The following is a 21,426-nucleotide window of genomic DNA, read 5'->3' as shown; positions in this document are numbered from 1 at the left end:
CCCGCTGGCGGCGACGTGACCGCGCTGGCTCTGATCACGCTGGCGTGCTAAACACAGACATGGAGCGGAGCGGCAGGAGGGCCCGGCCACCCCGAATACACACATCCCGTCCCAGATGGGACCTCCCGCTGCTCACACCCACCCCCAAGGATACACGTCCACTGCAAGTGCATTCGCGCAATCAAAGCTACCACGGGGCCAGCTCCTCGAGTGGGAAATTACACCGCCCGCGCTGGCGTAGAGAGACCCGCGGGGAGACCAAGTCAGCCTCCCCGGCTCCTGCTGACACATCTCATCTGCCGCTAGCCAAGGGGTGGGGAAGATGCACTCAAGTGCATAGCCGCTGCCCACACGTGTCTGTGCCGTGTTCTAAACTGGCCCCCGGGGCTGTCCCGCTGCAGCCTGATTTACATCGACAGGAAAGGCCTGTCTTGCTTCACCAAAGCGTTGCCATTTTTAGTGCAAATGAAGAAGCAGTTGGGGAGGTAGCAGCGTTTCTGCAGCCGCAGCGTGAGGCTGGAGAGTTCATGTTTTCCTGCCGGCTTAGCTCCGAGATGGCTACCCTCTGCAAGACGCCGGCAGCTCTCTGCACGCGACTCTGCCTGTTAGCCCTGATCACAGGTAGGGTTTTCCTATGTTCTCTAATCATTCCAGGGCTGTTGCAGTCAGCATTGATGCTTTGTGGGCATTACTCCTAAAGGCAGCATCTACCCAGGGAGTATTGAAATCTCGCCAGTTGCACCCGGTCCTGGGTTGGAGTTTTGAAGAACTTCACCCAGACACAGGAGCTCCGTTGTACTTCGGTTGTTCCTAAGTTTTTCAACCCAAACGCTCTCCAGCTTTCAAATCATGTCCATGTCCGTTTGCACAAAGCAAACTTTTCTTGGGCAGGCAGGACCCAGAAGTCACAGCATACACAGGAAGGCAGGATCTCTGGCCTCAGGGAAAGCGATCCATGCACAGCATTGTGGGACCTCGGGGAAAGCGATCAATAGCCTAGGTGATGCCCTCGGCAGGTCCAGGCTCCACATGGTTTCTGCTCTTGGCTCACTAAGGAGATGGAGGCGTTTTCACGGTGGAGCTCCTGCTGTTCTAACCCACAGAACAACCCCCCCAAAGAGAGGACGGCTGGTGCAATGGTTTAGGGCTCTGGTTTAGGATGTGTGAGAGCCAGCTTCCATTCCCAGCTGTGTTATCGACTTCCGCGGTGACCTTGGCCAAGTTATTTCATGTCTCTGTGCAATGGGGACTCCAGCCCTGTCCTGATTCACGGGGTGCAGGTGAAATTTGCTGCAGTTTGGGTGGTGCCTGGATACGAGAAATGTGCGCGTTCAGAGCGTGTCTCGGGAACCCAGCAGTTTAATGTCTAACGTGTTCGTACAGCTGGAAACTTTCGAGGGCTGGGCTGGTTTAAAGGGAACTGTTGGCACTGCACCTTGCTGCTGCTTGCTGCTTGCTGGCAGCTTTGACTGGTGTAGCGAGCTCTTGCTGGGAGCAAACGGGAGTGGAAATGCACAGGCATTGGGTAGCTATTGCTTCAAGTTCCCTGGAAGCCCCTCTCGTCCTACGGCAGTGGGAAGTGACAGACTCACACTCTGCGGCAGCTGCCAGAAACCAGGACCAGACAGTGAGACAGCTCAGAAAGTCTGTACATGTCCGGTGCTGATTTGACTGGTTTTATTTAGCAGCGAGGGGCTCACTAGATTCTTTACGTTCTCATGGTTTGCAGGCACGCTGAGAAACCCATCCTAGGCACGGGGCAGAAGCAGACACTGTCCTTTGGTTCCAGGGACACAAGACGTAGGAGTGGACTGGACCTCCTGAGTCACTGAGTCCAAGCCCCGTCAGATCAGCCCATTTTAAAGCTAGCACCGACCAAGCGCCATTTTAAAGCTAGTTAGGTTGTTTGTCCGCGCTGCGAGGCTGTTTCACAACCCCCCCTCCTCTGATGGTTAGAAACCTCATTCCAGCTGACACATCATTCGCTCGGCAAATGCAGGGTAACCAGGAGACACACGCTGGCCTGTGCGACACAGGGGGTCAGCCTAGACCATCTAATGGTCCCTCCTGGCCATAGAGTCTGTGAATGTGAGTCCCCACGTGAACAATGGGCCGAATTAAATGTTCCAGCGCTGAAAATGGTTTACGTCAGGAAGGCAGATGCTGGAAAGAGAGGTCCTGGCAGGAGCTGGGCACCCTGCAGGGACAGACCCCGTAATAATGTCAGTTCCCTGCATTATTAGTTTTTGCGCCTCCTTTTAGAACTTCGTGGTGTGCTGTGTCCCAGATTTGGGTCTTGGCAGGCGGAGGAGGAGGGCAGCGTGCCCCAGTGGAGGAGAACTGTCTGGCACAAGCAGCTGATGACTGGATGAATTGTGCCCATTTTTCTCTTTGACAAACAAACGCCTCCAGCGCTCCATAATTCACTGCCATTGGCACCCGTTCGCTGAGCTGAGCGCCACAAACTGTGCTCCCGTAGACAGGTGCTAGTCATTAACACAAGGCGTGACTGCGTCGCCTTAGTCACATGGGTTTGGTGCTGCTCCTGGAATGGACGAGTGCAATTGTAAAACACGGGAGAGTGCAATCACAGCCCTAACCTTCGATTCTTGCAGGGAGAAGAAAGAGGGGGAGTTTGGTGCAGTTATGAGCCAGGCCAGTGGAAGCAGAGAAATGTTATGTGATGTTAAACCTGTGCCTTTATGGATCACTTGAGCCTTGCCTGAGATATTACTGCTAGAAAAAGGAGCTCTGCAGGGTGGCCAACTCTCACGATTTCACCACGCATCTCACAATAGCTGGTGTTTGTCTTAAGGCCTCAGCTCCTGGAGTCCTGTGATTACACGAGAATCTCAGCTTGCATTAAAAGGGTCTCTAGACTTATGGTTGTAGATAAAAGTGTGAAAACATGACCGGGCATGCCTCAATGGCTCCGAGGCCAGAAGGCAGTGTGTTCATTTAAACATCTAAACACTGCAAACTGCACCAAAGCAGGACACTGCGCGGGGAAGGGGAGCAGAGAACAGCCCACAGGTGTGAGTTGTGTCCCTTGGTTCCCCGTATGGTCGTGCATTGAGACCGCTGTGGTAAGCGTGGGCTAAGAACCGCTATGGCCTAGAACGGAGCTCTCACCCCAATTCAGCCTACCAAGCATCTTTCTGGTGGTTCAAAGGCTCGTGACCATTAATACCCAGAGTCACCTGCTCATACAAACTGTCACAAACAAGCTGAACAGCAGGCGTGCGGTACGGAGTGTCAACATTCACTTTCTATGAGTAAAGCATCACTATTTATTATGATTACCACAGCCCGAATGTGCCAGGAGCTGGCAGACAAACACAGAGTCGAGCTACGTGTCCGATGTCCCCTGACCACCCAGCTCAATTTTCATAGAAATGGCAAAGGAGCGCGCTGTGCACTGGAGCGATTTGGTAAACAGAACAGCGCTTCCTGCCCATCTGCGCGGCTGGGGAAGCGGGTGCAGCTGCTGCAGAATGTCAGAGGCGATGGTGGGCTTGGCTGGCTGGCTCAGGCTGCAGGGCGAAGACGCCCGGCGAGGGAGGAGAGTTGCAGGCAGTGCTGCCCACGGCTTAGCTACTTCGGGAGTTGCTGGAACCTAAAGTTGCGTCTACACAGTGACTAAAAAGCCTGCGGCTCTGAGTCTCAGAGCCCAGGTCAGTTGACTCTGGCTTTGGGGCTAACAATAGCAATGTGGATGTCCCAACGTTGGTTGGAGCCCAAACATTTAGGCTGCAATTTTCTAGCCCCCACAGCCGGAGCCCCATGAACCCGAGCCAGCTGACCGGGGCCAGCCGCAGCCATGCTGCAGGTCTTTTATTGCAGTGTAGACGTCCCCTAAGTGGGCCTGTGTTCCAGGCCCATGTCAGCCTCTCAGGGGGCCCGCGTCCAAATTTACACAACGCCCACAAGTGTGTGAGGCACTTTGCACAACAGAGCGACTTGGCCTGGTCCCCAACGAGCTGGGCCTGTGCTTCCAAGTGAATTAAGCTAAACTCAATTCAGGCCGCTTTAATCCTGACTAAGAGTGTCCACACAGGGATTAAATATGGTAATACCACACAGGGATTAAATCCACCCAGGGATTAATTCACCATACAAGTTAATTCGGATTAACTTTCCTGAGTGGCCCCATGTAGACAGAAATACGAGGGAGGTGAGGTGTGGCTCAGAGCAATGAGACCAGGCCATTCCTGCTCTACGGGCCCCACTGACCTGGGTGGCTCTGGTAAAGTGCCTTTTTGGAAGCTTTGTTACGTTGGTGGGGATGTCGAAATAAAGCCGGCGCAGGACTCGATAGCACCTAGCGATGTGGGGTTCCTATCTGGGCCCCACCCCACAGCGTCGGAGCACCGTTAACGGCTGTATCCACACACCCCTCTGGGCGGGGGGGACAAGGCTCTCGGCCTTGTTTTACACGTGGGGGAACTGAGGCCCGGACAGACTCGGTCACACAGCCGGTGGCAGAGCAGGAGCTGTCCCCCCGTCTCCACAGTCCCAGACTAGCTCCTGAACTGCCGCTCTAGCTGTCCTGCATCATCCCCAGCACGGCAGCAGCCCTGAGCCCCGGCCTGGCCGGCACCCTCAGCCCTGGACCAGCCTCCCTCGCCCCCGGGCTCAGCCCTGGGACCGCGGGCGGGAGCAGCCCAGCCCCGCAGTCGTGGTTGCTCGGTGCAGGGTGTGCTCGCGGACACTAGCTCCACAGTGCTCAGGACGCCTGCTGAAGGGAGGGGAACAGAGGCCGGCCCCATCCCCAACGCCGGCCAGTGAGTCACTTGGGGCACGCTCAGCCCCATGCTCGCTCCCCCAGCCCTTGTTGCCTGCTGCCGTGGAGGAAGCTCAGAGCCAGGCTGTCTGAGCGAGTCGGCCCCTGGCTCCCCTGGCACCACAGCGAGCCTCGACACGCCAGGGACGTAAGCCTGGGTTTAGTCTGGCGGGGGGGGGTGGCTTGCTAAGCGCCCCCAGTGAGGCCTCTCTGGAATACCCCGACTTTGAGCTGCTTTTTGTTCTTCTCCTGTCTTTCAGGTGCGATCTCAGCCTCAGGAAACACCACGCCGCAGAGCTCAGGTCAGTTCAGTTGCCGTAATTCATCCCAATCTTGCTCTAGTGAGTCTCCCCTCCATGATTTCTGGGTTTTGCCTAGTGCACGGCTCAGGTGCCTCCTCCCCCACTGAAAATACGGCGCGGCTAAGAGAAAATATCCTTTAAAGCTGAAACGCAGCTGGTGGCTCCAACCACTAGTCCCCAGGTGCAGCCGCTTGTGGGACTCTGACGGCCAAATCTTCCATTGGAGCCAATGGAGCTATGCTGCTTTATGCAAGCTGAGTGTCTGGCCCCCAGAGTTTAGGGGCTGGAGAGATTCGTCACTGCCTGAATCGCTTTTACTCTGCTCTGAAACAGTGATTAAACTAATGCAAAGACGAAACATGAGTGAAAAGACGCAACACTCCTCTGCAAACTACACGAGAGAGAAGTAGCCAGTCAAATGAATTAGTAAGGCTAGAAAGTGATTTTAAAATACCCAGCATGACTGCTACAGCCCTACAAGGAAACCACTCCCTGGAGATATTCTAAGAGGCTGAGTTCACTTAGGTTCCTAGCTTCTGCCTATCTCATTCCCATTTTGGTAAATTACCTACTTCATAAGAACGTAAGAACAGCCACACTCGGCCAGACCAATGGTCCATCTAGCCCAGCATCCTGTCTTCTGAAAGTGGCCAGTGCCAGGTGCTTCAGAGGGAATGAACAGAACAGGTAATCAGCAAGTGATCCACCCCGTCACCCATTCCCAGCTTCTGGCAAACAGCAATCCCTGCCCATCTGGCTAATAGCCATTGATGGACCTGTCCTCCATGAACTTATCTAGTTCTTTTTTGAACCCCGTTATAGTCTTGGCTTTCACAACATCTTCTGGCAAGGAGTTCCACAGGTTAACTATGCATTGTATAAGAAATACTTCCTTCTGTTCATCTTAAACCTGCTGCCTATTGTAATTTGTTGGCCCTAGTTCTTGTGCCATGAGGAGTAAATAGCATGTCCTTATTTACTTTCTCTACACCAGTCATGATTTTATAGACCTCTATCATAGACCCCCTTAGACATCTCTTTTCCAAGCTGAAAAGTCCCAGTGTTGTTAATCTTTTCTCATATGGAAGCTTTTCCATACCCCTCATCATTCATTCTTAAATATACTTACTGAGTAAGATGTTGCAAAAACTTATAACCCAAACCACTACCCGTTTCTCTATTAACAATTCACAATCAGTATGTTCCTTTTAGAATAGTCTATAATAATGCGAAAGCAATTCCCAGCCTCCATAAAATTTGCATATTAACCCTTACATTTCAATCCCTTCCGCTTCCCCTGTTGGTGAGTTCACATGTGGACTCGGGCTAAAAAAACTGCCATTTCCTTAGAGGAGGGGAACAACAGAAGACATTTGGAGCTGAACCGGTTTTTGCTCTAAGACCTTGTTTCCATGGGAAAGTTGCACAAATTCAACTTAAATCTGTTTTAAAGCCAATTTAATTAAATCAAAGCGAACCCGTGTGGATGCTGTTATTTCAATTTAAGGGAATAGTTTATTTTGGTTTAGCTTAAACCTCTTCCCCATGACTTAAGCTGAACTGAAAAAAGCCACTCTACTGCAATAAGGATGTCTACACAGGGGTTTGCTTTGGTTTAACTTGATCAATTTAAATTCACGCCTTAGGTTAAATCAATGGAACCTTCTCATACTGGCAAGCCATAATACAGCCACCTTCGTGAGTCTACACTTGCCATGCTGTTGAACAATGTTTGTACCAGTGCATGCTGGGGAAATCACAGCAGCTCTCCCATAGTGCCTCAGCAGGGGATAGAGTACCCGGAGGAGATGCACACGGAGCAGCATGGCTATCTGGCTCATTGCATGCAGAGTAGAGAGGGGGAAATGGTCTAGCAGCTGGGCCAATGGACTGGGATACTGAAAATCTCCCATCAGTTCCCAGCTCAGCCAATGGGCTCCTGCATGACCTCGGGCAAGTCACTTAACTTGCCCTGTGAGCTCACCCTCTGTAAAATGGGGGAGACTTTCCAGTCACAGGGGTGCTGGGAGGCTAAGATCCATTTGTGATTTGTTCTGGGTTTGTGCAGTGTCCAGCGGGGCTAGGACTAGGATTTCTAGGTGCTACAATAAAACACCGTGAGTGGAGCTGTGTAACTCCTGGCCACGGGCAGAACTAGCGTCTCAGTTGCACAATACCATTACAGGCTGGTTAAAGGAGGTCTGTTATGTGACTGGCCAGGGAGACATGGCTGGACTTTTCCCAGCATGTTGATCCCAGAGTGAGCCTGGCTGGCGAGGGGCAGATCCCTCCTTTATTTGTACCTATTGTAAGAAGAACCATCTCTTTGTTCTGTGTTTGTACAGCACCTAGCGCCACGGAGCCCTATGGCTGGGCATTGCCACAATGCAAATAATGAATAGCGATTCTAATAATAGCCCTAAGGCCAATTCATATACCAATATTTCTTATGGTCCCTGTCCTCGGACCAAATAACCGGTGCTGCAGCCCCAGTCAGCCTGGGAACTCGCCTGGGGACCGAAACGTCTTCAAAGGATGCAGAGCTGATTGTGAGAGAGGAAAGCTGGGAGTGAGATCGGACAGATTGTCTAGCACCATTTATGGGTCATCAAAGGGAATAATGGGACAGATTTGAGTGGCTTGGGTTCTAGACCGTGGTAATTTGCACCAAAGGTCAGTGCTCCTAATTCTAATGGCAGGCTGCATCTTGGGGAACAGAGCGAAGATGAATGAAGATCAATTTAACTCTATGGCGCTGTTTGTTTAATAGTGTTCACGGCTGAAGCTTTGTTCTGTTGCTAGTGCACTGTGAGAGATCCCAGGTGCAAGGAATAGAGGTTTTTGCTATTTGATTTGCTGTCTTTTCCAAATTAGTTGTTTTATAATTACGAAAGGCAGGAACAACTTGGGAAGAGAAAAAAATCAAATAGCTAAATTAGCAACTGCAGGCAGCTTGCATGAGAGGGGGAAAGCCCCAGTGAGTGTTATGAATGTGTAGTGGTTACTCACGAGTTTCTGAAGCAGCTGAGTTAAATGCTACCTATAAGGAATGACTCAATACAAATACAATACTGTGTGTATGTAACTCCGCAAGTTGGTATTTAAGTGCTACAAATTCTTACGAATTATTTCAAAATAAGCACAGAATGGCCACACTTCTTTACCACTTCAAAGAATTGCAATTGCTGTGCAAACTTTGAATAATAACCGGGGCTGGTCAAAATTTCCCCACTGAACCTTTGTAATGGTGCTGGGCAACGTGACGTGCAGTGGGTGTGCAGTGGGCAGGAGTGAATGGTGCTGTGCAGCATGGCATGCAATGACGTGTGCGGTGAAAGGGAACTGATGGTGTTCTGCAGTGTAACAGACAGTGGGAGGGAGCTGATGGTGCTGTGCAGTGGAACAGCAGCAGTACATGTGGTCTGCGGGAGTCACATCAGTGGTCCTGTGAGAACCTTTTGCATGTCTTGACTTTCTTTGTGTTTAAGGCCCTAACTTTGCAGAGTGCTGAGGAACTTTGGCACATGCCCTGTGCCCAATGCATGCCCAGAAGATGGGGCTGGGCTCCATGCACACAGAAGCAAAGCCACAGTTTTCACGTGAACAGCATTGTAGTCCTTCTTATTGCATTTTATGTTGACTTACATTGCTGCGTTTGGTGAGTCTGCCAGGAAACGTACGGCGCCCTGTGATGATCTCCATTAGCACACAGCCATCAGGGCAGCACTGGAGGAGCTAATAAGATGCAACGTTATCAATTTACCCTCTGGCCTGGTTTTGTCTCCTCCTCAGATATGTTCTGTTCCCACTTCCGGCAGCAGCCTCGTTACGTAGCCGCCAAGAAGAATACACAAGTTCACTTCATCTGCCATTCCCGCAACTCAGCCAGTGTGCAGTGGTACAAAATGACTGAACGGGACAAAACCCCCCAGGTGATAGATGTGACTGGCCCGAGAGTGTCCGAGGAAAGGAGCACGACGTACGTAACCATCATCCTAAGTAAAATCCAGGCTGAAGACAATGGCATTTACTTGTGTGAAAACAAGAGCCTGGCTCGTGATCTGGGACGGATACGCACGTGTGGGAGTGAACTGAGAGTAATAGGTGAGATGTACTATCTCTGCCTCTGTCTAGCCCCAGACACACTCAGATATCTATCTATCTATCGATCTATCCGTCCCCATACACACCCATCTATCCCATACAGACCCATCTAGCTATCTAATCTAATCTAATCATCCCTGGACACACCATCTATCTCATATGGATTTTTTCAGGTTTTCTACTTAAAACCTTTGGGATGGGATTCTCAAAGGCGCCAAAGGGATGTTGGCATCTAGCTCCCACTCCAATGGGATCCCTTATGATCCTTTGAAAACCCCAGTCTGACCCATTTGCACAGAACCCCCTGGACACATGAGTGGCCACGCTGCAAGAAGGGCCAGATCCCAACAGCGAATGAGCCGTCAGCTGACGCGGGTTGAGAATCTGGCTCTGGATCTCAGGCTGGGTTTGACTTTCCGTAATATATTAGGCTCTTCCCAGTCATGATTAATGAAGCGGGACCATTTGGGCCTTGAGTCATTCACATTGTGGCCGTTGAGCCCCCAAGGACACTTTCTTCGCATGGTTTCTGACTTGCTTCAACGCTCATTTCTCTCTATGAATCCCCATTGGGAATACGCTCCAGGTCAACCATAAGCTGTTGAGCTGGAGGCAGGTATCCATGGGTGAGATTCCCTGGCTTGTGTGATGCAGGAAGCCAGGCTAGAGGATCCAATGGTCTTTCCTGGCCTTAAAATCCATGGATGTAAATGAATCTATGAATCTAGGTGCTGGGCACTATTAAACACAGGAACAAATGATCAAACCATTTCTGAGAGTTTAACGAAGGGACTGTATCTGCCTCTATTTCTGTACAGCACCTTGCACACTGGGGCCAATGATAAATGAGGCCCGTGAGCGCAATCCTAGGATAAACAGGAAAGGATAAGAATAGTATCTTTCAAGAAAGGATGTGTAAAAATGCCCCTTTGCACACTGTAAAATACAAGCTCAGAGCGCTCACACTACATGTGTGACTTACGCTACAGGTGTGAATACTCACACTAGAGTCCGACTGACACCTACCAATCTGAGGACATTCAGTCTGTAGCCCCAGGTGTCTAACTGGGACCAGGCTGCTAACCCTAGAGAATGAAGGTGCCTGTCACCCCAGCCGTTCAGCGGGGCAAGTATCATTGCTGGTATCTGCCCCATACTGCCAGCTCTTTGGCGGCAGGGACCATCCCTCTGTTCCACCAGCTACAATCGGGTCCTGGGCCATGACGGGGGCTCCCAGGTGCTACCGCAATCTTCTTCCTCTTTCTCGCCACTTCCCTGTTTGGGGTTGGTGACTTTTATAGCCTTCTTCCAAAACTCGTGATTGTACAGCTGCCTGTTGTGCAAATTGGTCTCTGTATCTATTGGTCCGCTGCTGTCTGGTCCACGTACGGAGTCTTTGGCCTCCCCCTTGGTTGTCCTTCATCCACGGTCATTGCAAAGGCCAGCCTACCAACAGAACTCCCATGTCTCCACTGGACATGCCCACATCAGCCTACCCCAGCCTCCAGCAACTTGTCTTCAATGGGGGCAATCCGCATTAGGCCCCTCACAACCTCATTTCTTTCCCTATCACCGCGTGTCCATCCATTTGATAGGGTGACCAGATGTCCCGATTTTACAGGGACAGTCCCAATATTCAGGGCTTATATAGGCACCTATTGCTCCCCACCCCCGAGCTGATTTTTCACACTTGCTCTCTGGTCACCCTGCCATTTGACCACCTCAAAATCTTTACTTCCATGGTGGAGAACATACTGATTTCCTTCCCTGTGGCTGGCCAAGTCTGTGTGCAGATCAAATTCCAATTGTATACACTCTACCTTTGAACTTTATTGGCATCTTTTTCTCACAGAGAACTGAGCTCAGCGCCCGCCATTCACCCCATGCAGCTAGGCACTCCCGCAATACAGATAATGAATGAACAGATTCCCAGGCCAAAGGGGACCACTATGATCATCTAGTCTGACCTCCTGCAGAACACGGGCCAGAAACCTGCCCCAAAATAAACCCTAGAGCAGATCTGTTAGAAAAACATCCAAACTTGGTTTAAAAGCTGCCAGTGACAGAGAATCTGCCATGAGCCTTGATGAGTTGTTCCAATGGTTAATTTCCTTCCCTCTTAGAAACCTGTGCCTTATTTCCAGACTGAATTTGTGTAGCTTCAATGTCAATATTTGTTCCCTATGTAGATACTTCCAGACTGTGATCAGGTCACCCCTTAACCTGCTCTTTGTTAAGCTAAACAGATTGAGCGCCTCGAGTCTGTCGCAATAAGGCAGGTTTTCTAATCCTTCGGTCATTCTCATGGCTCTGCTCTGAATCCTCTGCAATTTATCAACATGCTTCTCGAATTGCGAGCACCAGAACCGGACACGGGATCCCAGCAGAGGTTGCGACATCCCAAACACAGCGATAAAATAGCCTCTCTGCTCCGACGCACCATTCCTGAGTTTATGCATCCCAGGATCACATTGTGTCCTCTCAAACTTTATCCGTGATGATTTTCTGTTTTCTTCCAGGTCATTGATAACAATGGTAATTTATCCGTGATGATTTTCTGTTTTCTTCCAGGTCATTGATAACAATGGTAATTAGGGCAGGGCCAAGAACCAATTCCTGCGGGACCCCACTGGAAATGCACCCACTCGCTGATGATTCCCTGTTTAGTTACATTTGGAGACCTTTCAATTAACCAGGCATTAGGGAACCCTGGCTCCCCTGGCCAATGGCTCTGACTGCCTCCCGTCACTTACACTGGGCTGTATCTTGTCCCCGTGCTGCTCCAGGCTCCATCACACACCCAGGGGAATAGCATGCCCAAGACACTGTGCCTAGGGACAGCGCTTGCTGTGTGTGGGGTGCCAGGTTTCTGGCGCAGATACCTCTGAGCCCACCTGGAAGGCCAGGAAAAGAGTTATTTGGACACCTTGTCACCTTGCACTTGTCACCTTCCGAGCAGTTGGTGTTCAGAGAGGGCTGTTTGCTGCCAGGCCCCTTCCACCTGCCAGCCCAGCGCTATGCAGTACGTGGCGGCTGCTCACTTTCTTGCCCAGGCACCATTCCAGGGAGAAGTTCCCCATTCCCCAGGGCACAGCGGCCCATGGTGCTGGAATGATGCCTGCCCCTCAGGACGGCCATCCCTCAGCAATCCCAGATTATCTGACAGGCTCCCACATCATGGGCGGGGCTTCAAATCGTAAGATTTTTAAAAATAATACATCTGGGGTTCTCATTATTTCCCTTCTGAGCCTGGCTCCTTTAGGGTTCATGTCTTCAAGCTTTCGTCCATGACCGGCAAGGTGAACATTTACTTTTAAAAGCAAACCAAGCAAACATAAAAAGCCCCCAAAGCCGCGACTCCCATGTATTCACCTGACTCCCAGAGCTGGGGATTTAGCACCAACTATCATGAGATTCGTGATAAAATCACAATGGTATGGGACACTGCAGGCTAGCGGATCCTTCCTACACTTCAGCTCTTCACTTATTTAAACACAGAAGTGTGTCTGTGGTTCTCTATCCCTATGTCAGATTGTGAACAGTTCCCACCCACCCCCCCTGTCCTATCAGGCTCCAGACAAACTGAGCTGGCTTCCTGCACACATTTAGAGGCAGACAGCACATTCTGGAGAGAGCTCAGGATTTTAGGGCAGCAAGTGGCAGCATTTTCACAGAGACCCCTGCCTCCTGCGGCACCTGAATCAACATATAGCTCCCCCTTCTCTGTAACTGGGACGCTCAGCCCAGGCTGCGGCACAAACTGGTGTTGGCAAGTCGTGACCACCAGGCCCCTCTGTAGTACTAATTGGTGGGTGTCCCAGCTGGATCTGAGATAGCTGAACAAGGGCAGGGGTCGCGGTATGGAAAAGGGCGTGCATCACTACTGCTAAGGTAGGAGACGGGATCAGCAACACAGAGAGGTGGGGAGAAGAAGAGCAGATGGGAGGGTCAGAGGAGACAGCAGGTCAGGGAAGCTCTGGAATCAGCTGGGAGGATTGTCTCCGTCAGAAAAGCAAGTCTGCGATGCTCATGGGGTGCAAACGGTGCTGTCGTGATAGCAGCGCAGGCTGTTTTAAAAGAATTCCCTCTATCCATTTTCCTTTTCACCCGTACCACTCACGTCTCCACAAGGAACCCTAGGGGCACGCTGGAGCTGGAGTCAGGCACAAGGCAGCCCTTTCATGAGAAGCTCGTCCTTCTAGGCCCTTACGGCTGTCCCGTACCAAAACGCCGGCCAGTGCACGCTCCTCCCGCCCGGGAGGGGTGCATTGCAAAGGGTTCAGCGTGCCCCCTTCTTGTCGTTGCTGTCTGCAGGTTTCAGCACCCTTGAGCAGGCCCGGAGCCGGAACACGGTGAAAGACGTCATCATCATGGTCCAGTCCGTTCTCCTGGTCGTGTTTGTGAGCATCCCCATGCTCCTGCTGCTGGAGAAAGTGAGTACGGGGCGCCTCCTGCTGCACAAACTGGAGATGTCCAAGGAGCGCCCTGAGGCATCTGGGAACAGTCTCGGCACGGCGTGTTGGGGGACACGTTCCTAGGCCTGTCTGGGCACCAGCCGTTGCTCCGAGCCGTGCTGAGGATGGGGAGACGTCTCCTGTATTTTCTAAGTGGCAGGGGGCTAATGGCCCCAGGGAGTCAAATCTCCTTTGCTGGGTCACAAAACACTCCATTTCCACTGTGTCCATTCAACCGATGCGCTCTTCCTGACAGCTCCCTGGGGTCCCTGGGCTGGGTCTGGTCCTCAGAGGCAACGCACAAGATGGAGGAGGGGAGCTGGTCCTTCCACCCGCTACTTCTTGGGTGGGGGGAGTTTTCGCGGATATTGCCATCTGGGCCCCACCAGCAGCTGGCAGAGACCAGGAGGAACAGCAAGGGTTGCCCTGCCGCAGCCTGGGGGCCCCTGGTGGCCGTCGAACGGTGTAGGCCAAGGGGCGTGACCTGCCCTGGGGTTAGTCAGAAGTAGTCTTGGCTCAGGGCTTTTTACGCTCCCGGTGCTACAGGGGCACAGCTCCAGCAGCAGAGCGCTGCCACGGTCACCCTGTAGTCTAGACGCACACCACAGCGACAGAGGCCGTTCCCCCATCGCCGTAGGAACGCCACCTCCCCGAGGCGATGGTAGCTAGCGAGACAGAAGCGTTCCTCCATCGCCCTAGCTGTGTCTACACTGGGGGTGAGGCTGGCACCGCTGCGGCGCTCAGAGTTGGGGGGTGGATTTTGCACACCCCTGTGCACTGTAGTTCTGTTGACCTAAGTTTTCAGTGTAGCCCTGGGCCTCAGGGAGGAATGTCTGTCTTCCTTCCTTTTGAGGAATAAAGCGTTTAGCCCCAGGGAGCCCTGAAAGCATCTGGAATTCCCCTGGGAAGCTCTGGGTTAGTGGGGATAGATGTTCAGTGATGTCTCCTGGCTCCTCCTCCAAGGGAAACTGCCAACAGGTGGGAAGTGCAGGACTCTGGGTAATGATGGTTCACACCTTGGGCTTAGATCCGCTCTCGCTCCTGCTCGGTCAGGCTGGCGCGGCCCCTGGTACTCGGAGAAGTCACCGCTGTCCCTGGTGACTGGTTTGTGCCTTGTGTTGTTTGCCCTGGGGTGTTTCACGCCCACGAGTCAGCATAAATCCAGGCCATCTCAGCATGAGACACGCCCAGGCCATTAACGTAGTGCCATGCTGTTCTCGGACAGTCCCCTGCCTCATCACACACAGCTTGGTAATGCCCTGGTTTTAGATCCACCTGGGGGACCTTGGGAGAAAACATTTAATGAGACAGAAATTCTGGTAGCAGCACACAGAAGAGCCCAGACATTCAGGACACCGTGGTAAGGAATATTATTGCACTAACCCTGCGCTTCTCCCTTCCCTTTAGGGTGACAGCAAGGACAGCTCTGAGGAGGACCATACCTACGAGGTAAGTTAATAATAGGATAATAACAGCTAATATAATAGGAATCGTTTTGAAGCCGTGAGCTGGGCAGAGGGGGCATTTGGTGGGGGTTTCAGAGGTACAGTGCAAGCTGAAGGGCAGGAATAATGGGTCTTTAATACTGATTTCCTTTCTCTCAAGCGTTTGCTGTGTATTGGAGTTAAATAAATGCTACCAAAACCACGCAGAACGAAGCATTTCAAATAGTCTGACGCAAAACCTTTTCCCCTCCCACATGCAGCTGCCAGACTTTTGGGCTGTCATAGGGCTCCTAGTTCTCCAGTCACCCGCAGAGTCTGCCAGGGCAGACGAGACTTGGAGTTCTGTCGAAAATAAGCAGAGGGAAACGAATAAACCTTTTGTTCTCTGCAAATCATGAAGGAGCAAAAAAGGCACCAATCCCTTATGTGCCCAGGAACGAGCCTGAAGACGGCACTGCCATGCCAGCCTTGGAGGCGGGAGGGGGGGCTGGGGCTTGGGACGAGGAATCAGCTTTTGGTGAAGGCTCTTCTGCCGGGTAGCATCACACTGAATTCCCAGTTCCTCCCTGAGCTCAGCTGGTGCAGCTACGGGTGAGCCAAGGGAGATGCCCAGGCATATCTGAGGGCAGAACCGGGTCCCCATGAACGTGCCCTTCTCAGTCTCCCTCTTCTTTGCACAGGGTTTAGAGATCGAACAGACGGCCACCTACGAAGACATTGCGCCTCTGCGGGATGTAAAAGCCAAGTGGACGGTTGGGGAGCACCCGGGCCAGGAGTGAGGGGCTCTGCACCCACCGTGCCTGCAAGCTATGGCTACCCACTGACACCGGAGGGGAGAGGATTCCTGACTTCCTGCCACAGGCTGTGGCTGTCACAGACTCATATGTCACAGGGCGAGATCATGAACTGCAATGAGCTGATGCCACGCTGCCAGTCGCCCCCCCCTCTGCCTGCCGCACACAGCTGCCTCCCGTAACCCTTCGCAGAGCTTGCTTGAGTTTTTGGTGTTGTATATTTGGTGCTTGTTTTTCTGAGTCTGTAGCCAGTTCTGGATGGGAGCTGGCCAAGATTATTTCAGCCTGGAAGTTGCTGTTGTTCTCTCAACACATAAGCCCCTGGGTGCATTTACAGAAATAAGTAGCAAACTGCCACCGACTGGCAGCAAACCACGAGTTAACCTCAGCCTGAGTTAGGCAGCTAAAAGAACCTTGTATGTTTAAAGCAGGAAATAGCTTTCACCCCTGATGCTCTGTGCCTGGGAAGGAGAGTCCGGTTTGTAGAGCCGACACATTCACAGAGCGCCAGATTGTGATCACTTTACTCATGTTGAACAGAACCTTGCGCCATGTGTGAAGCTATTAGGACTCCTTGTAGTAAGATGCTACGCAGCAGGAATGAAGTTCTACCAAGCGTGAGTTCGGGTGTCCCAGTCTGGGCCGGAGACAGCCCAGGATGGAAATTGTGGGATCAAATGTCCTACGGCTTTTTAAAGTTTTAATAAACACAATAAAAGAGTGTCCTTCTCTTCCTGTCAAAATCCCCAGGCGTCAGGCTGGCTCCGTGCTGCACAAAGCGTGGCTGAGATGCGCACTCCAGGTGCCAAGGCCACGATCACGATGCTGGAATCTCAGGTAGGTTCGGCTTTAAGGAGCACCAAGTTCATTTCATAGCCACTCACTCACCAGAAGAGGTTTTCCGTGGACCAAAGCATGGAATTTCGTTCAGTGCTAATAATGAACCTGCTTAATGTCAGTTAAAAAGCCCTGATTTCAGGCTGCTCGGAGCAGCGCTTTAGGCCCAGCCACAGTTTCTGCTGCGCAAGAGGAGGCAAGAGGAGAAAATGTACCGGGTGGAATGACACCAACAAAACTCTGCATCTCATTCACCTCCCCCAGCCCCTTGGTTTGCCTGCTTAGCATATCTGCGCTTCGCGACAGGGGCATGTCTGATGCAGGCTGGTGGGGCCATACAGCAGGGACCTAGGTACAGCCATGGGCACCGAGCTTTGGAGACACATTAGAGCAGCGGTTCCCAGCCTGTGGCCCGGGGGCCAAAAGTGGCCTGCAGGGGCTTTCAAAGTGGCCCACGGCTCCCCTCCCGCTGGCTGCAGAAGAGAGCCGCTGCCTAAGGACCCAGGCAGAGTGTGTTGCCGCGGAGTTACATGACCAGTGCAGGCTCCTTGCTAAAGCCAAGGAGACGGGAGATCAGCGCTGCCTCCCCCTGGATGTTGCAGGGAGCACGGCAAAGCGCTTCGCCTAGGTCCCAAGGCGCTGGGGTCCCCGCTGGAACCAGAGGGAGCGGAGCACTGATCTCCTGTCCCCCAGGCTGCAGAAGGGAGCCACTGCCTAGGGACCCAGGTGGAGCGCACGGGGCGACAGGATGCGTGCGGTTTCCCTGCAGCAGCCAGGGGGACGGGAGAGCCTCCTCGCTGAACTTCTTCCGTCTAGCTGCTGGGGGAGGGAACTGCTGGGGGAGCCTGGTGGCCCCTCAGCGTAGTAAAAGTGAGATCTGTGGCCCTCGAGCCGAAAAGGTGGGGAACCCTGCCTCAGCGCAACTGTCCCCAAACTCCACCGATCAGGGGGCCCAAGCACACGCCAGGGATGTCTGAGGGGCTGGCTGGGAAAGGGGAGTTGGCCCCTGACCCCTGTTTGCAGCTGCTTCTACCAGGCTTTTGCTGCCAGGGCGCGTCGGGAGGTCTCGAGAAGTGATCACTGCCTGTGTTAGGGCCCAGCCCAGCAGCCCTGGCCAGATCAGGGCCTCGTTGACCGTCCCAACACCTGGAAAGGCGGGTGCCTGCCCCAAAGGACGTGTAGGCTAGATTAAGACAAGGCCCAAGGAAATGGAACAAACCACTGCCCTGGGACAGGGCAGGCGTCAGTTGTCAGAACATAGGATCCTTCGCTGGCCACCTGCCTAGCCACTGGCTGCCAATTTACCATCGGCCTCCCAGCAGACGTGAGGAGGGATGTGAAGGGAGACAGGGCAAGGGATTCTGGGATTGGTTCAGGGAAGTTGTCTCCTGCACAAGGGGCAGCGCAGCAGAGCCTGCGAAGGTGCCGATGGGGGATCAGAGAAGTGGCTGGCGCTGGTGGAGGAGCAGAGGAAGCAGGTGGCAGCGAGAGCTGACATTTTACAGAAGCAGAGGGAGGGCAGAGCTGTGCAGGACCCACGGACAATACGTCACCGTGGCTCTACCGAATCCAAAGAGCTGCACATTCAGAAGCCTGTGCCTGGCTGCACTGAAGGGAGCTGAGCACCCGGTCGTGCTCTCCTAGCAGCCTTTTCCCCCAGGTGAGCAATGGCTACTGGGTTGTCATGAAGCCAATATATGATCAGCACCATGTGCGGGAAGGGGGAGGGTGTCCAGGAGATGCAGCCCACCCTCTGGCAATTTCCACAACCTTGGCTGGCAGAACTGATCAAAAAACTGGCCTCCACTTTGGTGAGTTTGTTTTCAGCTTAAGGCAGGTCGCGTGGTGGAAAGTCCCACTCAATGGAACAAAAGGCACGAGAGAGCAAGTGTGAAAATAAGTGCTAAGGCACCAGGACCTTCACACAGCCACAGCAGGTCGGTATCACTCGCCGCTGAAAGGATCCTGGCCACGTGGTCCCATGTACATGTTCCTCTCTTGGATTTACCCAACACTTCCTAAATCCAGCTCAGGCCAGGCTGCTGACACAGTATGCAGTTTCCACTGAACTGGGCTTCTGGCAGATGGGTGGATGATGTCTTATTTCAGGAGCAGCGATTTTAAATCAACTGAACAATAACATGCAAACAACCTGTAATTGCTCTTATACCCGTACAGCAGCAGATGCACATAACAGCATGTAACCCTCCTCCTCAGACCCATGGGACACAGTCTGCCTTTGCTTCTACCTGCATGGCCCTAAGAACTGCTGGACCGGGTTGTTTGTCTTCAGGAAACAGCCAGAGAAGAAAGAATAAAACCACTGGCAAACAGAGTTGGCCAGCAAGGGTCTGCTTTCCCGAGCACTGAGCTACCTCCCAGCTCGGACAGACAGATGCGTGCCAGCGCTGCTGGAGTTAGCGCATTCAATAGCGCAGTGTGGCCGTTGTACCCGAGTACAAGCCCATCTGATCCCTCGGTCTGAGCTTGGGTGGCTAGCCCGTGCTGTGACGTCTCTCAGGCCAAGGCAACCGACATGTGCTAGCTGCTATTTTTAGCATGCTCACTCAAGTGGAGTGAGCACGTCAGTCTACCCAGTCTGAGGGGCGCACACCCAGCTGCAGTGTAGACATACCTGCTGAGGCCAGCTTGCGCCCTCAGCGCCAGCACCGCTGAGAGTCAGGCCCCGGCTGTGCCCACTGTCCAGTGCACAGAGCATTCGCCCCGGCCTTTCCCAGCACCGTGTCTGCTTGGAGAGCAGGGGGTGGAGATTTTGTCATTCACGGCCTAGCCCAGACCCACTGCCCAGCTGGGATCTTAGAGAAAGGTGCTGGAGGTGGCGGGACCAGCCTGAGAAAGGGGCATGCTCTCCAGGCAAGGCAGCAGCTGCAGAGTGCAATGGCCCCAGGCTCATCCATGCCGTGCTAAGATCATTAATGATCTGCAGGATGGGGTAGATTGCACCCTCAGCAAGTTTGCAGATGACACTAAGCTGGGGGGAGTGGTAGATACCTTGGAAGGCAGGGATAGGATACAGAGTGACCTAGACAAATTGGAGGATTGGGCCAAAAGAAATCTGATGAGGTTCAACAAGGGCAAGTGCAGAGTCCTGCACTTAGGACAGAAGAATCCCATGCACAGCTACAGACTAGGGACTGACGGGCTAGGCAGCAGTTCAGCAGAAAAGGACCTTGGGGTTACAGTGCATAAAAGCTGGATATGAGTCAGCAGTGTGCCCTGGGTGCCAAAAAGGCTAATAGCATATTGGGCTGCATTAGTAGGAGCATTGCCAGCAGATGGAGGGAAGTGATTATTCCCCTCTATTCAGCACTGGTGAGGCCGCATTTGGAGTATTGTGTCCAGTTTTGGGCCCCCCACTACAAAAAGGATGTGGACGAGTTGGAGAGAGTCCAGCGGAGGGCAACAAAAATGATTAGGGGCTGAAGCACAAGACTTATGAGGAGAGGCTGAGGGAACTAGGCTTGTTTAGTCTGCAGAAGAGAAGAGTGAGGGGGATTTGATAGCAGCCTTTAACTACCTGAAAGGGGTTCCAGGGAGGATGGAGCTAGGCTGTTCTCAGTGGTGGTAGATGACAGAACAAGGAGCAATGGTCTCAAGTTGCAGTGGGGGAGGTCTAGGTTGGATATTAGGAAAAACTTTTTCACTAGGAGGTTGGTGAAGCACTGGAATGGGTTACCTAGGGAGGTGGTGGAATCTCCATCTTTAGAGGTTTTTAAGCTGCGGCTTGACAAAGGCCTGGCTGGGATGATTTAGTTGGGGTTGATCCTGCTTTGAGCAGGGGTTGGACTAGATACCTCCTGAGGTCCCTTCCAACTCTAATCTTCTGTGATTCTATGATACCCACAGGTCTGGGATACTGAGGCGTGACAGTAACAGGCCTGACCCCGGCCCCGGTGTGAGCAGCTAACCAGGTGCGAAGCGACACCTGCTCACACCATAGCTACACTGGGCCAAAAGGAGCAAATTCAAAATGGATCGAAACAGCACTAGCATGTGTGATGCCCAGGAGTGGGGAGAGGCAATAACAGAATTTCTCAGCATTGTTTTAACTCTGTAGCTGAATTGCTCAGTAATTCATTGTAATTAAATGGTCACAGATTCGCACAACCCATTAATGAGCACTAATTGACTCTGCAATTTAGTGTGTGAATATGACATGTCACTTACAGATGGGCAAATTCTTTTCACCCAGAGTCCAGCTGAGATTTTCCAGGGCTCTCAGGGAGTTAGGCACACAGCTGTCTGAGCAGGGCAATGGCGTTGGGTACCTGACTCCCTTAGGCCTTAGCTCTGCACCAACGTGGCAGCAGGTTAACTCACTGTTTAGAGCCGGACTCAGCGAGGATGGTGCAAGCCCTTTGCATGGCCACATTCACTGCGACTTGAGGGCATCCTGGAAATAAGCGGAGAAGCTAAGCTGAAAGGAGCATCTCAGAGGCCGGCCCGGATCTAAGAGTGTTCACCAGCGCACCCTTGGATCCCCTGCCCAAGCCATCTCTCATATCCCAGGGCTTCCTTCAGTCACCGGGGATGGCTAGTGGGGCCGGATGTTCACTGACGTGGAGGCCCCTCCACACCTCATGAGGATCCACCTACACCCTAAAACCCAACGCGTGTTACCTGGGATTCACTGACTCAGGGCACGCCAGTGGAGAAGCCACGGCAACTCACTTCTGGCTCAAGTAA

At 52.6% G+C, this 21,426-nt stretch overlaps 1 protein-coding gene across 1 annotated transcript; it reads left to right on the top strand.

Annotated features, from left to right (window-relative positions):
* Nucleotides 1-481: 481 nt before the first annotated feature.
* On the top strand, nt 482-16,080 carry CD79B (CD79b molecule). The gene is made up of 6 exons (XM_067556291.1): nt 482-621; nt 5,044-5,085; nt 8,878-9,189; nt 13,504-13,622; nt 15,051-15,092; nt 15,769-16,080. Exons 1-6 carry the CDS (start codon nt 528-530, stop codon nt 15,865-15,867), a joined length of 708 nt encoding a protein of 235 aa, XP_067412392.1. The 5' UTR covers nt 482-527; the 3' UTR covers nt 15,868-16,080.
* The last annotated feature ends 5,346 nt before the right edge of the window (nt 16,081-21,426 follow it).

This window comes from Emydura macquarii, unplaced genomic scaffold, assembly GCF_026122565.2.
Source record: "Emydura macquarii macquarii isolate MOO-44397 ecotype Brisbane River unplaced genomic scaffold, CSIRO-AGI_Emac_v2 contig_1692, whole genome shotgun sequence".
Lineage (NCBI taxonomy): Eukaryota > Metazoa > Chordata > Testudines > Chelidae > Emydura > Emydura macquarii.
This window is presented reverse-complemented; position numbering and strand designations above follow the sequence as displayed.

Bases quoted from the DNA above. Each gene is read 5' to 3' on its own strand.
- CD79B (XM_067556291.1), top strand. From the start codon at position 528: ATGTTTTCCTGCCGGCTTAGCTCCGAGATGGCTACCCTCTGCAAGACG. The intron at 13,623-15,050 runs GTGAGTACGGGG...CCTTCCCTTTAG, and splicing joins TGCTCCTGCTGCTGGAGAAA to GGTGACAGCAAGGACAGCTC. The intron at 15,093-15,768 runs GTAAGTTAATAA...TTCTTTGCACAG, and splicing joins AGGAGGACCATACCTACGAG to GGTTTAGAGATCGAACAGAC.